This window comes from Salvelinus namaycush, chromosome 31 (assembly GCF_016432855.1).
Source record: "Salvelinus namaycush isolate Seneca chromosome 31, SaNama_1.0, whole genome shotgun sequence".
Taxonomy (NCBI): domain Eukaryota; kingdom Metazoa; phylum Chordata; class Actinopteri; order Salmoniformes; family Salmonidae; genus Salvelinus; species Salvelinus namaycush.
The window spans coordinates 37528459-37544258 of record NC_052337.1 but is presented as its reverse complement, the minus strand read 5'-3'; the positions used below and the strand labels follow the sequence as shown (position 1 = coordinate 37544258).

Here is a 15800-nt window from a genome sequence, read left to right as displayed (position 1 = left end):
GGGGTGGCAGCATCATGTGGAGGTGCTTTGCTGCAGGAGGGACTGGTGCACTTAACAAAATAGATGGCATCATGAGGTAGGAAAATGTGGATATATTGAAGCAACATCTCACGACATCAAAGTCCAAGGTATTGGAGTGGCCATCACAAAGCCCTGACCTCAATCCCATAGAAAATTTGTGGGCAGAACTGAAAAAGCATGTGCGAGCAAGGAGGTCTACAAACCTGACTCGGTTACACCAGCTCTGCCAGGAGGAATGGGCCAAAATTCACCCAACTTATTGTGGGAAGCTTGTGGAAGGCTACCCAAAACGTTTGACCCAAGTTAAACAATTTAAAGGCAATGCTACCAAATACTAATTGAGTGTATGTAAACTTGTGACCCACTGGGAATGTGATGAAAGAAATAAAAGCTGAAATGAATCATTCTCTCCTATTATTCTGACATTTCACATTTAAAATAAAGTGGTGATCCTAACTGATCTAAGACCATGGAATTTTTACTAGGATTAAATGTCAGGAATTGTGAAACTGAGTCTAAATGTATTTGGCTAAGGTGTATGTAAACTTCCGACTTCAACTGTATATGCAGAAGTTTGGGCACTTACTCATTCAAGGGTTTTTCTTTATTGTTACTATTTTATACATTGTAGAATAACAGAGAAGACAAACTATGAAATTGTGTTAACCAAAAAGTGTAAAACAAATATTTGAGATTCTTCAAAGTAGTCACCCTTTGCCTTGATAGCTTTGCACACTCTTGACATTCTCTCAACCAGCTTCATGAGGTAGTCACCTGGAATGCATTTCAATTAACAAGTGTTCCTTGTTGAAAGTTAATTTGTTGAATTTCTTTCCTTAATGCGTTTGAGCCAATCAGTTGTGACAAGGTCGGGGTGGTATACAGAAGATTGCCCTATTTGGTTAGACCAGGTCCATATTATGGCAAGAACAGCTCTATTGTAAAAATAGGGGAAACCCCTTTCATGAGTAGGTGTGTCCATACTTTGACTGGTACTGTATATATTTTCCTCACATCAACACCATCATCCCGGAAACCCTAGACCCACTCCAAATCGCCCCAACAGATCCACAGATGCTGCAATCTCAATCGGACTCCACACTGCCCTTTCCCACCTGGACTAAAGGAACACGTACGTGAGAATGCTGTTCATTGACTACAGCTCAGCGTTCAACACCATGGTGCCCTCAAGCTCATCACTAAGCTAAGGACTCTGGTACTAAACACCTCTGTCTACAACTGGATCCTGGACTTCCTGACGGGCCACCCCTAGGTGGTAAGGGTAGGCAACAACACATGCCACGCTGATCCTCAACACTGAGGCCCCTCAGGGGTGCATGCTTAGTCCCCTCCTGTACTCCCTGTTCACCCACGACTGCATGGACAGGCACAACTCCAACACCATCAAGTTTGCTGACGACACAACAGTGGTAGGCCTGATCAACGATGAGACAGCCTATAGGGAGGAGGTCAGAGACCTGGCTGTGTGGTACCAGGACAACAACCTCTCCCGCAATGTGAGAAAGACAAAGGAGCTGATCGTGGACTACAGGAAAAGGAGGGCCGAACAGGCCCCCATTAACATCGACGGGCTGTAGTGGAGCAGGTTGAGAGCTTCAAGTTCCTTGGTGTCCACATCACCAACAAACTATCGTGGTCCAAATACATCAAGACAGTCATTTTAAGAGGGCACGACAACACCTTTCCCCCTCAGGAGACTGAGAAGATTAGGCATGGGTCCCCATAGTAACTCCTATTGCCAATATGTAAAAATAGCCTACATAAAGCTAATAAATAAAAACCTTGTAGTCTGCAGGTAGACAATATCCAGATTTTTTATTTATTTATTTTTTAAACATTTTAAATAAAATAATAAAATCAAAGAAATCAAATTTGCTAAGCATGGACTGTCTTTAAGGAACTTGAAACGTATCAACTTGGTCCCACCTGAAGCTAGTGCTAGCTAACATTACAACATTGTTTAAAATATTCTGGGCCCTCAGGAGCTCACTAGCACGGGAAACTAACAGACACCGCTGTAGGCTATTGGCGCAAGGAATCAGGTAGGTCTATTCTCACAAGTGTAGCATTGGTTGTGCCCTCTGCAAATGTCATGTCCACTCCTACAATGAGAACGGTAAGACTGTAATAATAATATTTTGAATGCAGTAACATAATTACCGTAACCAAACAAACATTGTAGATTACAGATTCTAGAAATTAACTGTAAATGTAGGCCTACTACTGGTGTGCAATCCCCTTGGCCTCCAATGGATTAGTCCACTCAGACAGGAGCTGAATCAGACAGGTGTCTCGTGTGCCATTAAAAAATTAATAAAAAAATAAAAAAAGTATAGATTTGACTGCTTGACTAAAAATCTTGGTCGACCAACTGCCTATCGACCAAACAATTGTCCAGTCAACTAAATGGGGTCATCTCTAGTGCGTGGCGATGTAGATCCCCTCTGCATCTGAATATTTTATGAAAGAAGTGGATTTTGCATCTCCTGGTTTGAAAAGGAGATGTCAGTCAGTCCCACTGACAGGCTAAGGAACAATTCTCTCCAGCGTGTTTGAGAGAATGTTTGTTTGTCAACAGGGCAATCCATTAGCTTTTAGTTTGCCCTATGATTTGCTATGGTAGTGATTGACGTGTTACCTTGCGAGTTCACGCTTCACAGCTCATAAATACGTATGATTTATGCCGTTTCATCATGTGTTTCCTAACATTTATCCAGGGGTGTAATTTAAAGGGTTGGAGTGCAGTCATTCGGCAGGCGATGGGATGCATAGTTATGAAGAACGCATACTGTTATTTCTTTTGGGGGTGTGTTTTCAACTCCAGAATACATTTCTCACTCGGGGCTGGCTACAGAGGGACATGAGACGGGTCAGGGGTCAAACCTGCACCTCTCCGATGATGGCAGGGTTGCACAGTGCAACCATTATGCTCTTATTTACTCCCCCAGAGATGAACCTGTCAGTGCTCTACGCTGAGTTTCTTTTTACAAGGAGCGTGTGTGCGCCTAGGTTGAAAAATGTAGGCGCACAAATACAGTTAAGGAGCACAACGAAAAATATTTGAGATATTAAAGATGGAATTCTTTAATTGTTCTTGGTGCCTTGATGTTCCTAAATAAAAATTCCAAGTTGCACAGCAAAACATTTAGGCACAAAAGCAAGTAAAATGGTTGTACTGTAGAGCCCTGCCGGTGTGTCATTTTTTTTTATCTCAGGAAGTGGAACACATGTCTTCCACTGACTCTCTTCCCCTCTGGGACACCTATTAGTTGATCCACAACTTTACCAGTGATAATTAGCCTGCCATGGGCATACAACACTGAGGTCATGCCTCCGGTCCCATCCACACCTTTAATGTAAACAAACAGATTTGATTACAGCTGCTAACACATGTAGGGTAAGGGTTACTGTGCCAGATACCTGACCAGTCATGATTTCTCCCTCTAAGCCTTCCATCAGCATGGCCCAGTACCAAAAGCTGAGATGAATGTAGGCAGTCTATATCCCATTTGAACAGCGACCTGTTTGTGTTTTCTCTGTTTATATATGTGCTCCTCGGATTTGTAACCCTGTGTATTTTTGATCATTTTTAGCTTGTGTATGTGCTTTTTAGGCACGCTCAAGCTGCTACTACCGAGGAGTATGTCTAGGAAACCAGAAGTTGTCAGCCGGCCATGTCTGGCAGATAAGGTTAAAGCTGCAGATTAGTGGGTTTAGAATGTTAAATCCATAAAAGTGTCTCTGTGCTGCAGCTCTCGTGCCACAGATGGTCCACCATCCTTCCTGTTAGTCAGCTGTCGTAATTGTCTGGAACACTGACATGTTTCCTGTGCTATTTCTACAGCCTTCCCAATTGAATAGCCAGTGTCCCTATTAAGATTCAATGGAGCGCACACTACTGGTCTGTTGTGAAACAGTATCAAATTGCAATACATTTTGGCACCTACATATTATAGTACTATCGTGAGGTCCCTGTTAATTCCCACCCCATCTGTACGTTTACTTTTGTTTGTTGCACAAAGAATTGCATAAATAAATGTGGCTAGAACAAGATGAACATACACATACATTAGATTAATGCCAGTAAGGGTTAAGGCTGCGGTTTCTCTTCTTTGATTGTGTATTTTCAAACTCTTTCATTCAGTCCCAGTCCTCCAAACCAAAAACAAACAGCCGTTAGAAACAGAGTATAAATAGCAACTAGTATGTCGCGCTCCTTTTAGGGCCCGTTCTCCTTGCTGAAGGAAAGAAAATCTATTGATTTGGTGTCAAAATAAATCCCATAAGGTTTGACTAAAGGGATTATGAATACCACGATTCCAAATGAGAATATACTCTTCAATAATATGTCATTGTAGTCTTATGACACAACTGACCAATGTCAAGCTTTGTTGACATATGCAACACTGAAGGTATAGTATGGGTTACTCTATTATGTACTGGGTGGGTTGAGCCCTGAATGCTGTGGTATATCAGACCTTAAGACATTTTTCTTTTTACTGCTCTAAGTTGGTAACCCACTTTATAATAGCAATAAGACACCTCGTATGTTTGTGGTATGTTGCCAATATACCAATGCTAAGGGCTGTATCCAAGCACTCCTCGTTGCGAAGTGCATAAGAACAGCCCTTCGGGCCAGACTTAAGCCTAGTCTGTGGAGGAAATGGAATCTAAAATCTTTCTCTCTCTCTGTCTATAGGGCATACTCCCTGGTCGACTCCAGCCAGGTGTCCACCTTCCTCATCTCCATCCTTCTCATAGTCTATGGCAGCTTCAGGTCAGTCTACCCTGTCCAACCCTCTTCCATCACAGATAGGCCAACACTGGTCACTGTGGGTCTCATCTTTATCATGTTACTTCCATTACATTGAGCGCCTATGAGCTATCCAGTCATTGTAAAACAAGTCTTTGACAGAATAGCAATGTGTGAGCAGCTTGATTTTATTTCAGATAGTCAACCTCTCTCCACCTTTCCCTCCATCTCTCCCCGTGCAGATCATTAAACATGGACTGTGAGAACCAGGAAAAAGATAAGGATGGGAACCCTGTCCCGAATGGGGCCTTCAACAATGGCAACACAAACAACAGTGAGTCTCACATATTTGGTGAGACATAAGACATACAGAGCGTGTGTTTTCTTTAAATTTTATATATAAGTTGGAAGTCGTCATACCGTGGATTCCGTATATTTTGTAGTTGGTTGGTTTGCTGTTACACAGGCTGTAGACGCAGCACATGCAGAAATGTGTGTGCCTGTCTCTGCCTGTGTGATTTGTCTTTCTCAATCCCTGTGTGTTTGCGCATTCTCACTTGTGCATGTATTGTGTGTTGTAGGTATTCAGACCATAGACTCCACACAGGCTCTGTTCCTGCCCATAGGAGCCTCCGTGTCTCTGCTCGTCATGTTCTTCTTCTTCGACTCTGTCCAGGTGGTCTTCACCATTTGCACCGCAGGTACCTGACCGTCACCCGCCACACAGACACGCGCCTTAATGTCACAAAGCAGTTTCTTGCCCATCTTTTGTCTAAAGGCAAGCTGACATGTATTTATTTCCTTAGAGCATGGTGTTATATTGATGGTGTCTTATGGTGCATTGATTTAACAGAAACATTTTCTCTGCATAATTCTTATTAGGCTTGGGCAATACCCCGGTATACGGTATAAATGGTATATTTCGAAATACCGACAGTATGGTTTTCAATATTGTTTTCGGGGGGGTGCGTGCTATGCCACTGCTTATAACTATAAGTTAAGTCTAAGATGTGTCAAATTATAGCCAGCTCGGGGCTCCAGCTATGCATTTGGTTTGCTAACTTGCTAGCTAAATGGCTAGATGTCAAGATCAAGCTTCTTGGTTACAGCAGAGACAATAAAATGTTTTTATTTAATAGTGCCCCTAGTGTCCACATTCAGTAATACTGTATACCCCTTTAGGGTACAGAGACTGTATGACAATCTGGATACCTACCGCTCAACTAATTCTTATGATGACAATGATTGACTCTGCTAAACTGACTGAAACCAATGGAACGGAACAACAAACTGTCTTGCTGCTATTTCTTTCTCGTTCTCTTATCGATCTTCCTCTATGTTGTTCCTCTTCAGTTCTTGCGACAATTGCGTTTGCGTTCCTCCTGTTGCCAATGTGCCAGTACTTGACCAGACCCTGCTCACCACAAAACAAGTAAGGAAGCTGAGAGGCTGCCATGGCCTACAACCAATAATGTGACAAGTCTTTAATTCCCCTTTTTATGTTTGACAATGTGAAGCATCTGGCCTTAGATTTTTCAGCTTAATCGGAATTCTTCAACCTGAACCCCTGTGGGTGTGTTGAGCACATTTTGACTCAAATTGGCTGTATCTACACTTTTGACCCCGTACATATCGACTTGCGTTTAGAAGTGATGTATTTTCCAGTGAAGTGATTTTGTTTTGTCCAGTGTGTATAAACCATTTCTCTCTCTCTGCCCCCCTGTAGGATCTCGTTTGGTTGCTGTGGGCGCTTCACTCTGGCCGAGCTCCTCTCCTTCTCCCTCTCTGTCATGCTGGTGCTGATCTGGGTGCTCACTGGACACTGGCTGCTCATGGATGGTATGTCAGTGTGTCATGACTGCCTTGTGTTCGTGTGTGTGGTGGGGGGCGTTGTCTTGCCATTGTAAGGTTTGCCTTTAGTTTCTCTCTAATCTCATGTCTCTCTGAGCTCCATTACAAGTTTTTGAGCTGTGTGTTCATCTGGTATTCCTGTCTCTCTCAGCGCTGTCTCTTCTCCTCTTTCTCTCAGCGCTGTCGCTCTCCTCTTTCTCTCAGCGCTGTCGCTCTCCTCTTTCTCTCAGCGCTGTCGCTCTCCTCTTTCTCTTCTCCTCTTTCTCTCAGCGCTGTGTGTTTATGTCTGATATTCTCTCTCTCTCCTCAGCTCTGGCCATGGGGCTGTGTGTGGCCATGATAGCCTTTGTACGGCTACCCAGTCTGAAGGTGTCTTGCCTGCTGCTATCAGGGCTGCTTATCTATGACGTGTTCTGGGTAAGATGGCTGCTCCCATCCCTCCACCCAGCTGACCCAAATACAACCACTAAAACACAGGCAGGGCCATGAGTCATCAGACACAAAGGACCCCAACTATAGACCATGGCTGAATCTCAAACTCTAGTTTGTCGAGCCATCGAGACCTCCACTGAACCCTTCGGAAACCTCTTTATCGAGTAGCATCCTCTGCTGACTCAGTGCCCTCAGCAGCAATTCCTTCCCATGAATCTCAGCACGTTACCTAATAACATAATTACTATTTTTGACAAGGTCTTAGTCACACAATTTTAAATCTAGCTAATGAGTCCAGTGCTTGAAGACGCAGTATTTCTGACATTTGATAATGTGCACGAAAACCTGTCCATTCTCTTGCTAAGCCTGGGCCAGTCAGGCCATGTCAAAGCTTACTAGCTAGTGCAACACTAAGGAACATTATTTTATCACAACATGTTTTAATGAAGCAGCAACTGTCTGTTCTTCTCCGAGTCAGTGCACGGGGTTCAGCTGACTCAATTACAATATAGCGATTGGTGCTTTGGTGAATGGTGAAGTATGGAATGCTAAGTATAGGTCAACAACTTCATCAGCAAGCTGTCCAACTATCATAAATAAGTCACATCCGAGCTACACGCTGTTTACTTGTGCAGTGGTGCCTAAAATCCTTGCCTAACATTCGCTTGAATTCCATTCCAACCCTGTTTGTTAGTGAAGCTAGCTAACATCAGACAGGCTACAACCAGCTAAATTGGCTCATGAACTCACTTGCGACAAATATACGTGCACATATGTTGTGCATGAGGCGCTACAGAGTTTACAACTTTCTCACCATCTATCAGAGTAAGCGTGTCTGCCCATGTTTCATATCGAGTCATGCTACAAGACAAGTCGCAGGAGACTATGCTTGCAACTGGATTTCAAAGTATGGCAGTCGTGACATTGAGTGTGTATCGTCTCAATTCTAATTTTGCCCAAAACATGCAGACTTGAGCGATCACTATCGAACACAAGGGCCACTCCAATAAAGGGCTTAGGGGCCAAATGTTTGGTTTGAGATTCAGCCACTGTCAAAGCAGCTTACTAAAGGTGTGAAGACCTAAGGTACAGCGAGTGCCACTCATTCAGGTCTCTTGTGTTTCTTGAGGTGGACAGAGCAGCACACCATAGATAGACGGATATTTCCACGCTAACAGGACAGTAGCCGTTTTTCCGCTGTACACCATGGTGGAGCCTACAATGCCATCTCTATCACCTTTATCGTGGTTAGACTACATGTCAGACAGAACTACAAACATGGCTATTTTCCAAGGATCGCTTGAGCCACCGGAGATGACTCCTCTGTCTGCCCTGCAGGTGTTCTTCTCGGCCTACATCTTCAACAGCAACGTGATGGTGAAGGTGGCCACCCAGCCGGCTGACAACCCCTTAGACGTGCTGTCCAGGAAGCTCCACCTGGGCCCTGGGATGGGCCGCGACGTACCCCGATTGTCCCTGCCGGGCAAACTGGTCTTCCCCAGGTACCACAGCCTCGCCGTGAGGAGTGGATCTATGTTTAAACCTCCAGCTGCATTCACTACAGCTGTTCTTATGAGCTCTGAAACGCACGCTTGCATTTCCTCCCACTCTGTCCTGCTTTGTCCCCTCCTGCTGTCTCCTTATTACCCTCCTCTTTGCATCCTGCCCTTCACCGTGTTTTGCTTGTCTATGTTTTCCCTCCCTCTTTTCTCCCTATATCTCATCCCTCTCTCCCTCCAGTTCCACAGGCAGTCACTTCTCCATGCTGGGGATCGGGGACATAGTGATGCCGGGGCTGCTGCTGTGCTTCGTGCTGCGCTACGACAACTACAAGAAGCAGGCCAGCGGGGAGGCGGGGGGACCAGGCACGCCCGGGCGCATGGGGCGCGTCTCCTACTTCCACTGCACTCTCATAGGATACTTTGTGGGTAAGGACAGGGTGAGAGATGGATGCGGGAGGGACCATCATGTAGCACGAGGCTGCCCAAATCTGTCCCTGGAGAGCTTACCCTCCAGTAGGTTCTCTCCAACCCCAGTAGGTAACTAACCTGATTCAGCTTATTAACCAAGTTAAAGGTCGACTTTGGGTGCAGAAATAACGTTTTTAAAACTGTATAACTGATCATTTCACCATCATACCAGGTCATTTTAATGCTGAAAAACAAAGATGAATAAGATATTTGGCTACAGAAGTGCCATTTGTTACTGAACTCTACAGCTTCTGTCCAAAAACAAATCCTGTGAAATGACGTCATGACATACTGGAGGAGTTACTGGCTAGGTTAGCTAGCAAACTAGCTACGTCGGTCACAGCACGCATGACCAGAGTCACACAATGATGAATCACCGAAGGCACACCCCATTTCTGTTTGAAAATTGAGAAAGAGGCGGAGTTGGACTTTTTTGGTGCCCAAAGTCTACCTTTAATTATTAGAATCAAGTGTGCTAGATTAGGGTTGGAACAAACAGGACGGGAGCTCTGCAGGAACAGAGTTGGGCAGCCCTGATGTAACTGAAAACCACATTCTGACTTGTTGAACCCAGTCAGTAGAGCGTGCTATTGTCTGGTTAACTAGACATGTGGCAATAGTCAGCCATATGACAACATATAAAGGGAGGTGACTTCATGCTTAGAGAATTAAACAACAATAGAGTCATTCTTGGCTGATTTTGAATTTAGTTGTATTGTGTATGCAGTACAGGGAAGCCTCCCTCTGTACACAATGATGTCATATTGCTTAGTCTACCTTAAACTCCATAGTATGAGTGTTTCTGACCTGCCGCCGTTTCTTCCAGGCCTGCTGACTGCCACTGTGGCCTCCAGAATCCACCGCGCGGCTCAGCCTGCCCTGCTCTACCTGGTACCCTTCACCTTGCTGCCTCTGCTCACCATGGCCTACCTGAAGGTACATATGGGGTGGTTTCTGGAAAAGGGGGGAGAGGTGGGGGATAATGTGATGGCGTCATTCATTTATGTAAGTTAAGAGATCAGACAAAATAGCAGTACTGCTGGGGAATCATTTTATAGGACTCAAAAGTTTGTGTAAATGTGTTTTGACTGAATGCTGACAGTCAGAAGCTATGTTTCCATTAACTTGTCAAGAGTTTTTTTGTCGACATTTCAAAAGTTGTCATAGAAAATGGATGCAATTGCCTGCTACGGTGCGTTTCCAGTTAACTGTCTGTTGTGTAGATAAAAACAGCTGGATGTAATGCCATCACACAAAAGAAAGAAATTTTGCAACAAAAAAAATAGAATGTCTAAAAATGTAAAATTAAGTGTTTCCATTATCCATTAAGGCGAACTCCCACTTATGTTTCATGTCTCAGGTAGCCAACCAATGTATCGCCATGGTGAAACTTGCGCTCCTGTAGATCTTTAAATAATTGGATGATGGAAACTTGCATTCAGGCAACCAGAAAAGCAAGGCAAAGCAATTCGGGCTTTCTTGAAAGTCAGGACAATCCTTGTCCTGCAAAGAAATATTATTATTATCGCTGAAATAGATTTAGCAAGCAGTAGGCATTTTAAGAATTAAATGTGGAGTGATTATGTCACATGCCCAGCGTACCTTAAAAATACAATTTATTTGAAAACACTGTTTCCATCTTCATTTTCTGCAAGTTTGACAAAAAGCTGCCCCTTGGATAAAAATGTTGACGTCTTTAGAACATGTCTCCTATAGCTGCCGCTTCCATTACACGTCGCAATGGTGTGACATTTGCTTTTGTCGAATAAACCTGGGTCAATGGAAACTGAGATGAACCAATGGAGGCAGTGCTTAAGTGGTAGAGGCCTAGAGGAGTAATCCAGGATCAAGGCAGATAAGATGCCAGTGACCAGAGGTAATGGATGTAGATGTTGAGGATAGCCTCTAACACGGGTGTGTTGTACCGGTGGGAGAGTAGGCAAAGATGGGTGATATCTGTGGGTAGGGCTGGGCGGTATACGGTATTTCATGACATACCGGTATTGATGCAGGGACCGGTTTGGGTTTTTACTTTACCTTCTATACCGGTATTTGAATGTTTGGTTTGTTAAATGTGATACGCCCGGTGTAATGTCAATTTTGATAGTTTACTTCGCTACTTGAGTCATCTCTCTCCGCTCTTTCTCTCCGTGCCACTTTCAACACAGACCTGTCACTCAAGCAGCGCATTTGATGTGCCTCAACCACGAGACACTTGCGTTCAGTCTGCATGGTCAATGCAGCACATGCAACAATGTTGATGACAACAATGCTGTTTTCACTTTGCTTCTTAATATAAATCCACTAGTGTTCTATAATGGCACTATTAGTTTGTTTCTTACATCAGCAAACAGCTAGTTTGTCTTAGCAAGTTGCCCAAAATCTTGTGAGACGCTAATGTTAATTGTTAGCCGCAAATGCTAATAGCTAGCTAGCAAATAAATGTACTGAGAAAGAGCAAACGTAGCTAGCTAATTAATACAGCATGATAATACCAGTGATGGTGTGGACCTAAATCAGCATGTTTGTGCAACAGTATCTTCTAAATCAAAGAGGAATATGCAAAGCAAAAATATGTTAGCTACATGAAGTAGTTAAGAGAGAACATGCAATGTAGCCAAAGCTTATAGGCTCCCCTAGGAAACACTTATCACTTTAGTTCTTACCCTGTCACAATAACTCCACCCTGGCATTTTAATTCGTTGTCATCTCAAACAAAAGTATATTCTAACTATAGAATTAGAATAGTCATTATATTTCCATGATTCCAACAGTTTTGCTCTAATTCACAAGTCAAATCACAGTCCTAGATTATTTGCCCATATCGTGCAGCCCTACGCGGCAGTGTGGAACTTCTCAATTGAGCACTGGTGTAAAGTACTTAATAAAATACTTTAAAGTACTACTTATTTTATTTACTTCACTACATTCCTAAAGAAAATACTGTACTTTTTACTCCATACATTTTCCCTGACACCTAAAATTATTCATTACATTTTGAATGCTTAGCAGGACAGAAATGTTCCAATTCACGCACTTATCAAGAGAACATCCCTAGTCATCAACTGCCTCTGATCTGGAGGACTCACTAAACACAAATGCTTTGTTTAAATATTATGTCTTCGTGTTGGAGTGTGCCCCTGGCTCTCCGTAAATAAAAAACAAGCAAGTTGTGCCGTCTGGTTTGCTTAATATAAGGATTTTGAAGTGATTTTTACTTTTGATACTTAAGTATATTTAAAACCAACATACTTTTAGACTTTTATTCAAGTTGTATTTTACTGGGTGACTCACTTTTACTTGAGTCATTTTCTATTAATGTATCTTTACTATTACTCAAGTATGACAATTGGGTACAGGAAATGCAGAAATGATAAAAGTGCTGAAATTTGTTTTGGTTGAATTGAACAGTATAAAACAATCAAAATGGAGAGAGACTCATTGAAATCACTTAGAATGTCTGAGTTACTACCCCAGGAACACTCACTACTCTTAAAGCAAATGTGGAACTTTTATAATTCAAAAACAAAAATACCGTCCAATTTTATTTTTTATACCATGATATAATATTTTGGCCATATCACATCTTGGTGAGGATTGTATTCAATAGTGTGGTAGTTAAAGGGAATCACTTGGGCTCCTGAGTGGCGCGGTGGTCTCAGACACTGCATCTCATTGCAAGAGGCGTCACTGCAGTACCTGGTTCGAATTCAGGCTGCATCACATCCGGCCGTGATTGGGAGTCCCTTAAGGTGGTGCACAATTGTTCCAGTGTTTGGCCGGGGTAGGCCGTCATTGTAAATAAGAATTTGTTCTTGACTGACTTGCCTAGTTAAATATAAATCGAACCCTGGTGTGTCCTACAGGGAGACCTGCGGCGCATGTGGTCAGAGCCTTTCCACACCAAGGCCAGCAGCTCCCGCTTCCTGGAGGTATGATGCACCCTGGGAACACAGCCAGCGTGGGGAGGACCATGAGAGAAGAGGGAGAGTGTGCACTGAAGAGAGGCCTCGTCCTCATCACTCGTTCATTCTTTCCACCCATCCTCTGAGCAGTAGACCTCTCATATGGACACCAGTGTGTGGACCTCATTGCCAGACAACTCCTCTTTGCTTCCTTTTTCTTATTCTGTCGCCCTCCTTTTCTCTCACTTCGTGACCTCTTTCCTTCCCTCTCTATATTCCCTCCTTTTCTATCCTTTCCTTATTTTCCATCCCCCCTTCCCATGACCCATTCCATTTTGCTAGGCCTCTCACTCTCTCCTTTTGCTCTTGGTCTCTCTTTGTCTTACTGCCGTACCGCCACTCCATCCCTTCCCATTTATGTATCTGACTGACTCTGCCGGACTCCAAGGCCAGGTCTCCCCTTATATGGATTACTGTTTGTGGGACGTGACTGGGTCTTCGTCATTACAAATCTTGTAATTATTATTCTGGAATGATTTGGTATGAACCACAGAGAGAGTAGGCAGAGCTGCTGCTGCTGCCACTACGCAGGACAATGACATCAGTGCACAGGACCAGCAGCTGACGGGAGAGAAAGAGAAGGAATGGTTCATCAGTCTCTCCCTCCCTGTCTCTGCCATCCATCTCCCCCCCCCTGTCCCCTGAACACTTCTCTCTTTCCTCTACACCCTCAACCTTCCTCCCCCTCTAACAATCTCCCACCTTCTATCATTCGCTGCCCCATCACAGAAACATGTATTTTATTTAGAAAATATTTTATTCTTGGCATATACAGAAATGATGTATTATAAATTGTGAATGTGTCCCTGCTATTGATGGGGATGCATCTCTCTTTGTAAATATGTGTACACACACATTTGGGTGTCATGATGTTTGAGTGTGTGAGTGAGAGAACATAGAATGAGAGATTGTGTTATTACATTATGAACAATTTAATAATGTTTTAGATCCAGCACAGGTATAAAGACATCGACAATGACTCGACTTATGGAGTGGCAAATCTCTGACTTGGATCACAGCTTTGTTCTGGAAGGATAGTCACACTAGGGGAGGTTTCCTTGTGTACACATTTCTTCCCACAAGTGACAGAATGGACATTGGGAAACCCCTAGATAACCTTTGACATGTGCCATGGCTGTACCTGGAGGTGTCTGTTTGTGTGTGTGTGATCATATAGCATTACCTCCATGATGTCTAATGGACCTTGAGAGAGAATCTCTATTACGCCCCTGAGGGATTCAGCTTAATAAAGGATTGTAATCAATGGACCCTGAGAGGTTCAAACTAACCCATAGCTAGTTTTTACTGTCAAAGGTTTAGTATCCCAGCAGTTTTTGGATTGTCATTCCTCCCACAGTTTGGTGCTTGTCAGTTAGATCATAGCTTCAACGATATTGGAATTAAAGTATGTATGTGTGAGAGAATCAGAGGGAGAGCGAGACTTGAATGGAACATGCAGTTTGTCTTGGGTTTTCTTTACCTGTTTTCTTTATTTTTTATGTTGGTTCTCTGGCCTTGCATGTCAAGTGTACAGTGTGTGACATTCCTCAGACTGCATCAACAGCTCAAACTCTGCTGGGCAAAACCAAGGCACTGAGCTTTGCCAGCAAGGCTGCACAGAGGAAAGTTACATGGACAAAGGCCAGGGGTCTGGAGGACTCGGAACAGTTCTGACCCAACAGGCCAGCTGGCAGATTTGAGACTCGTTTAGCCCTGACTTCACTCTGGCTGATCATTACCTGGACATTATCTGGCTGTGGGACAGACCAACGTCAGACGGCCTAAACATCATGGACTTCATGTAACAACAAAAAAATATCAACTCTCCTCTGCCTCTTTATGGACTTGGCAAAGAAAAAAAACAATGCCGATCATGGTGATAAATAATTGAAGAAAATTGATGATTTCATTTTTTATGGAAGATCTTTCTTTTTATCCCCTTTGTATTCGTTTTTCTTTTCTTAGTGCTGTAGGTTTAGTTCCATTTTCTACCTTTCTTTCCTCTTCTCCCTTGCAGCAGAGTGCTCTAGCTCTTTGGTGCATTGACATTACAGCTGAATGGATTCTGTATACAAGAAGTTGAATAAAGTAAGAACTGTTTAGTGAAACATGGACCTTGATAAGCTGAATCTAAAATATTTTGTCTTAATCCCCCTCCCTGTTCCTCTCCCCCTTGTCAGGATTCTGCTGTAAATAAACATGACTCTAACTGTACGGCTCCTGTGTACGGCTGTTTTTCTACAGGCTTACGTTGGGGTCATATCCGAGTCAGACTCATTGTTCAACTTACACTGGTATTGGTTCTGTATCAGCTACTCTGGTAGGAAGTTGAGACCTTTCAAAAGATTACTTTCACACTAGCTACATTATCAGGGGATAATGTTTGATCAATTCAGGCATACTCTGTGTGATGAGGCCAATGTTACTGATAGTTTATATTCAGAATTTTCTGTTTTTTAATAAGGAATAGATGTCAATGTTTTCATTAAATAAAATATGAGCAAAATGCCATTGTTAGGGAAAGATACTGTATTTCCAAGATAAACCACTTGATGGCGACACTGGCCAAGTCAGATGCTTGAGGTCGGTTGAAAATTAAACTAGACATGAGCAAGCCTGATATGAATAGCTTCCTCATCCACACTGCATGTGAATTATGCATATAGTATTCTTCACAAAGAATTTACTTAGGATCCCACAAGATAATTCGTATTAGATGCTTTTGCCCTTTATTTCTAAACCCTAAAACAATACTGATATTCTCAGTTTGAACACTGTTGAAAGTGT

General features: G+C 43.1%; 1 protein-coding gene across 3 annotated transcripts in view; it reads left to right on the top strand.

Annotated features, from left to right (window-relative positions):
- LOC120025815 (signal peptide peptidase-like 3) overlaps nucleotides 1-15227 on the top strand; it is a 30392-nt gene extending 15165 nt beyond the window's left edge. For 2 of the 3 annotated variants that reach the window (XM_038970496.1, XM_038970495.1), the window contains 10 exons: nucleotides 4742-4819; nucleotides 5038-5147; nucleotides 5377-5496; nucleotides 6149-6227; nucleotides 6522-6634; nucleotides 6957-7063; nucleotides 8417-8580; nucleotides 8819-9006; nucleotides 9875-9984; nucleotides 12915-15227. In XM_038970496.1, coding sequence (XP_038826424.1) covers nucleotides 4742-4819; nucleotides 5038-5147; nucleotides 5377-5496; nucleotides 6149-6227; nucleotides 6522-6634; nucleotides 6957-7063; nucleotides 8417-8580; nucleotides 8819-9006; nucleotides 9875-9984; nucleotides 12915-12986 — 1141 coding nt within the window. In that variant the 3' untranslated portion in view covers nucleotides 12987-15227. The remainder of the gene's footprint in view (nucleotides 1-4741; nucleotides 4820-5037; nucleotides 5148-5376; nucleotides 5497-6148; nucleotides 6228-6521; nucleotides 6635-6956; nucleotides 7064-8416; nucleotides 8581-8818; nucleotides 9007-9874; nucleotides 9985-12914) is intronic. The other variant, XM_038970497.1, reaches the window with a different exon arrangement.
- Nucleotides 15228-15800: the final 573 nt, after the last annotated feature.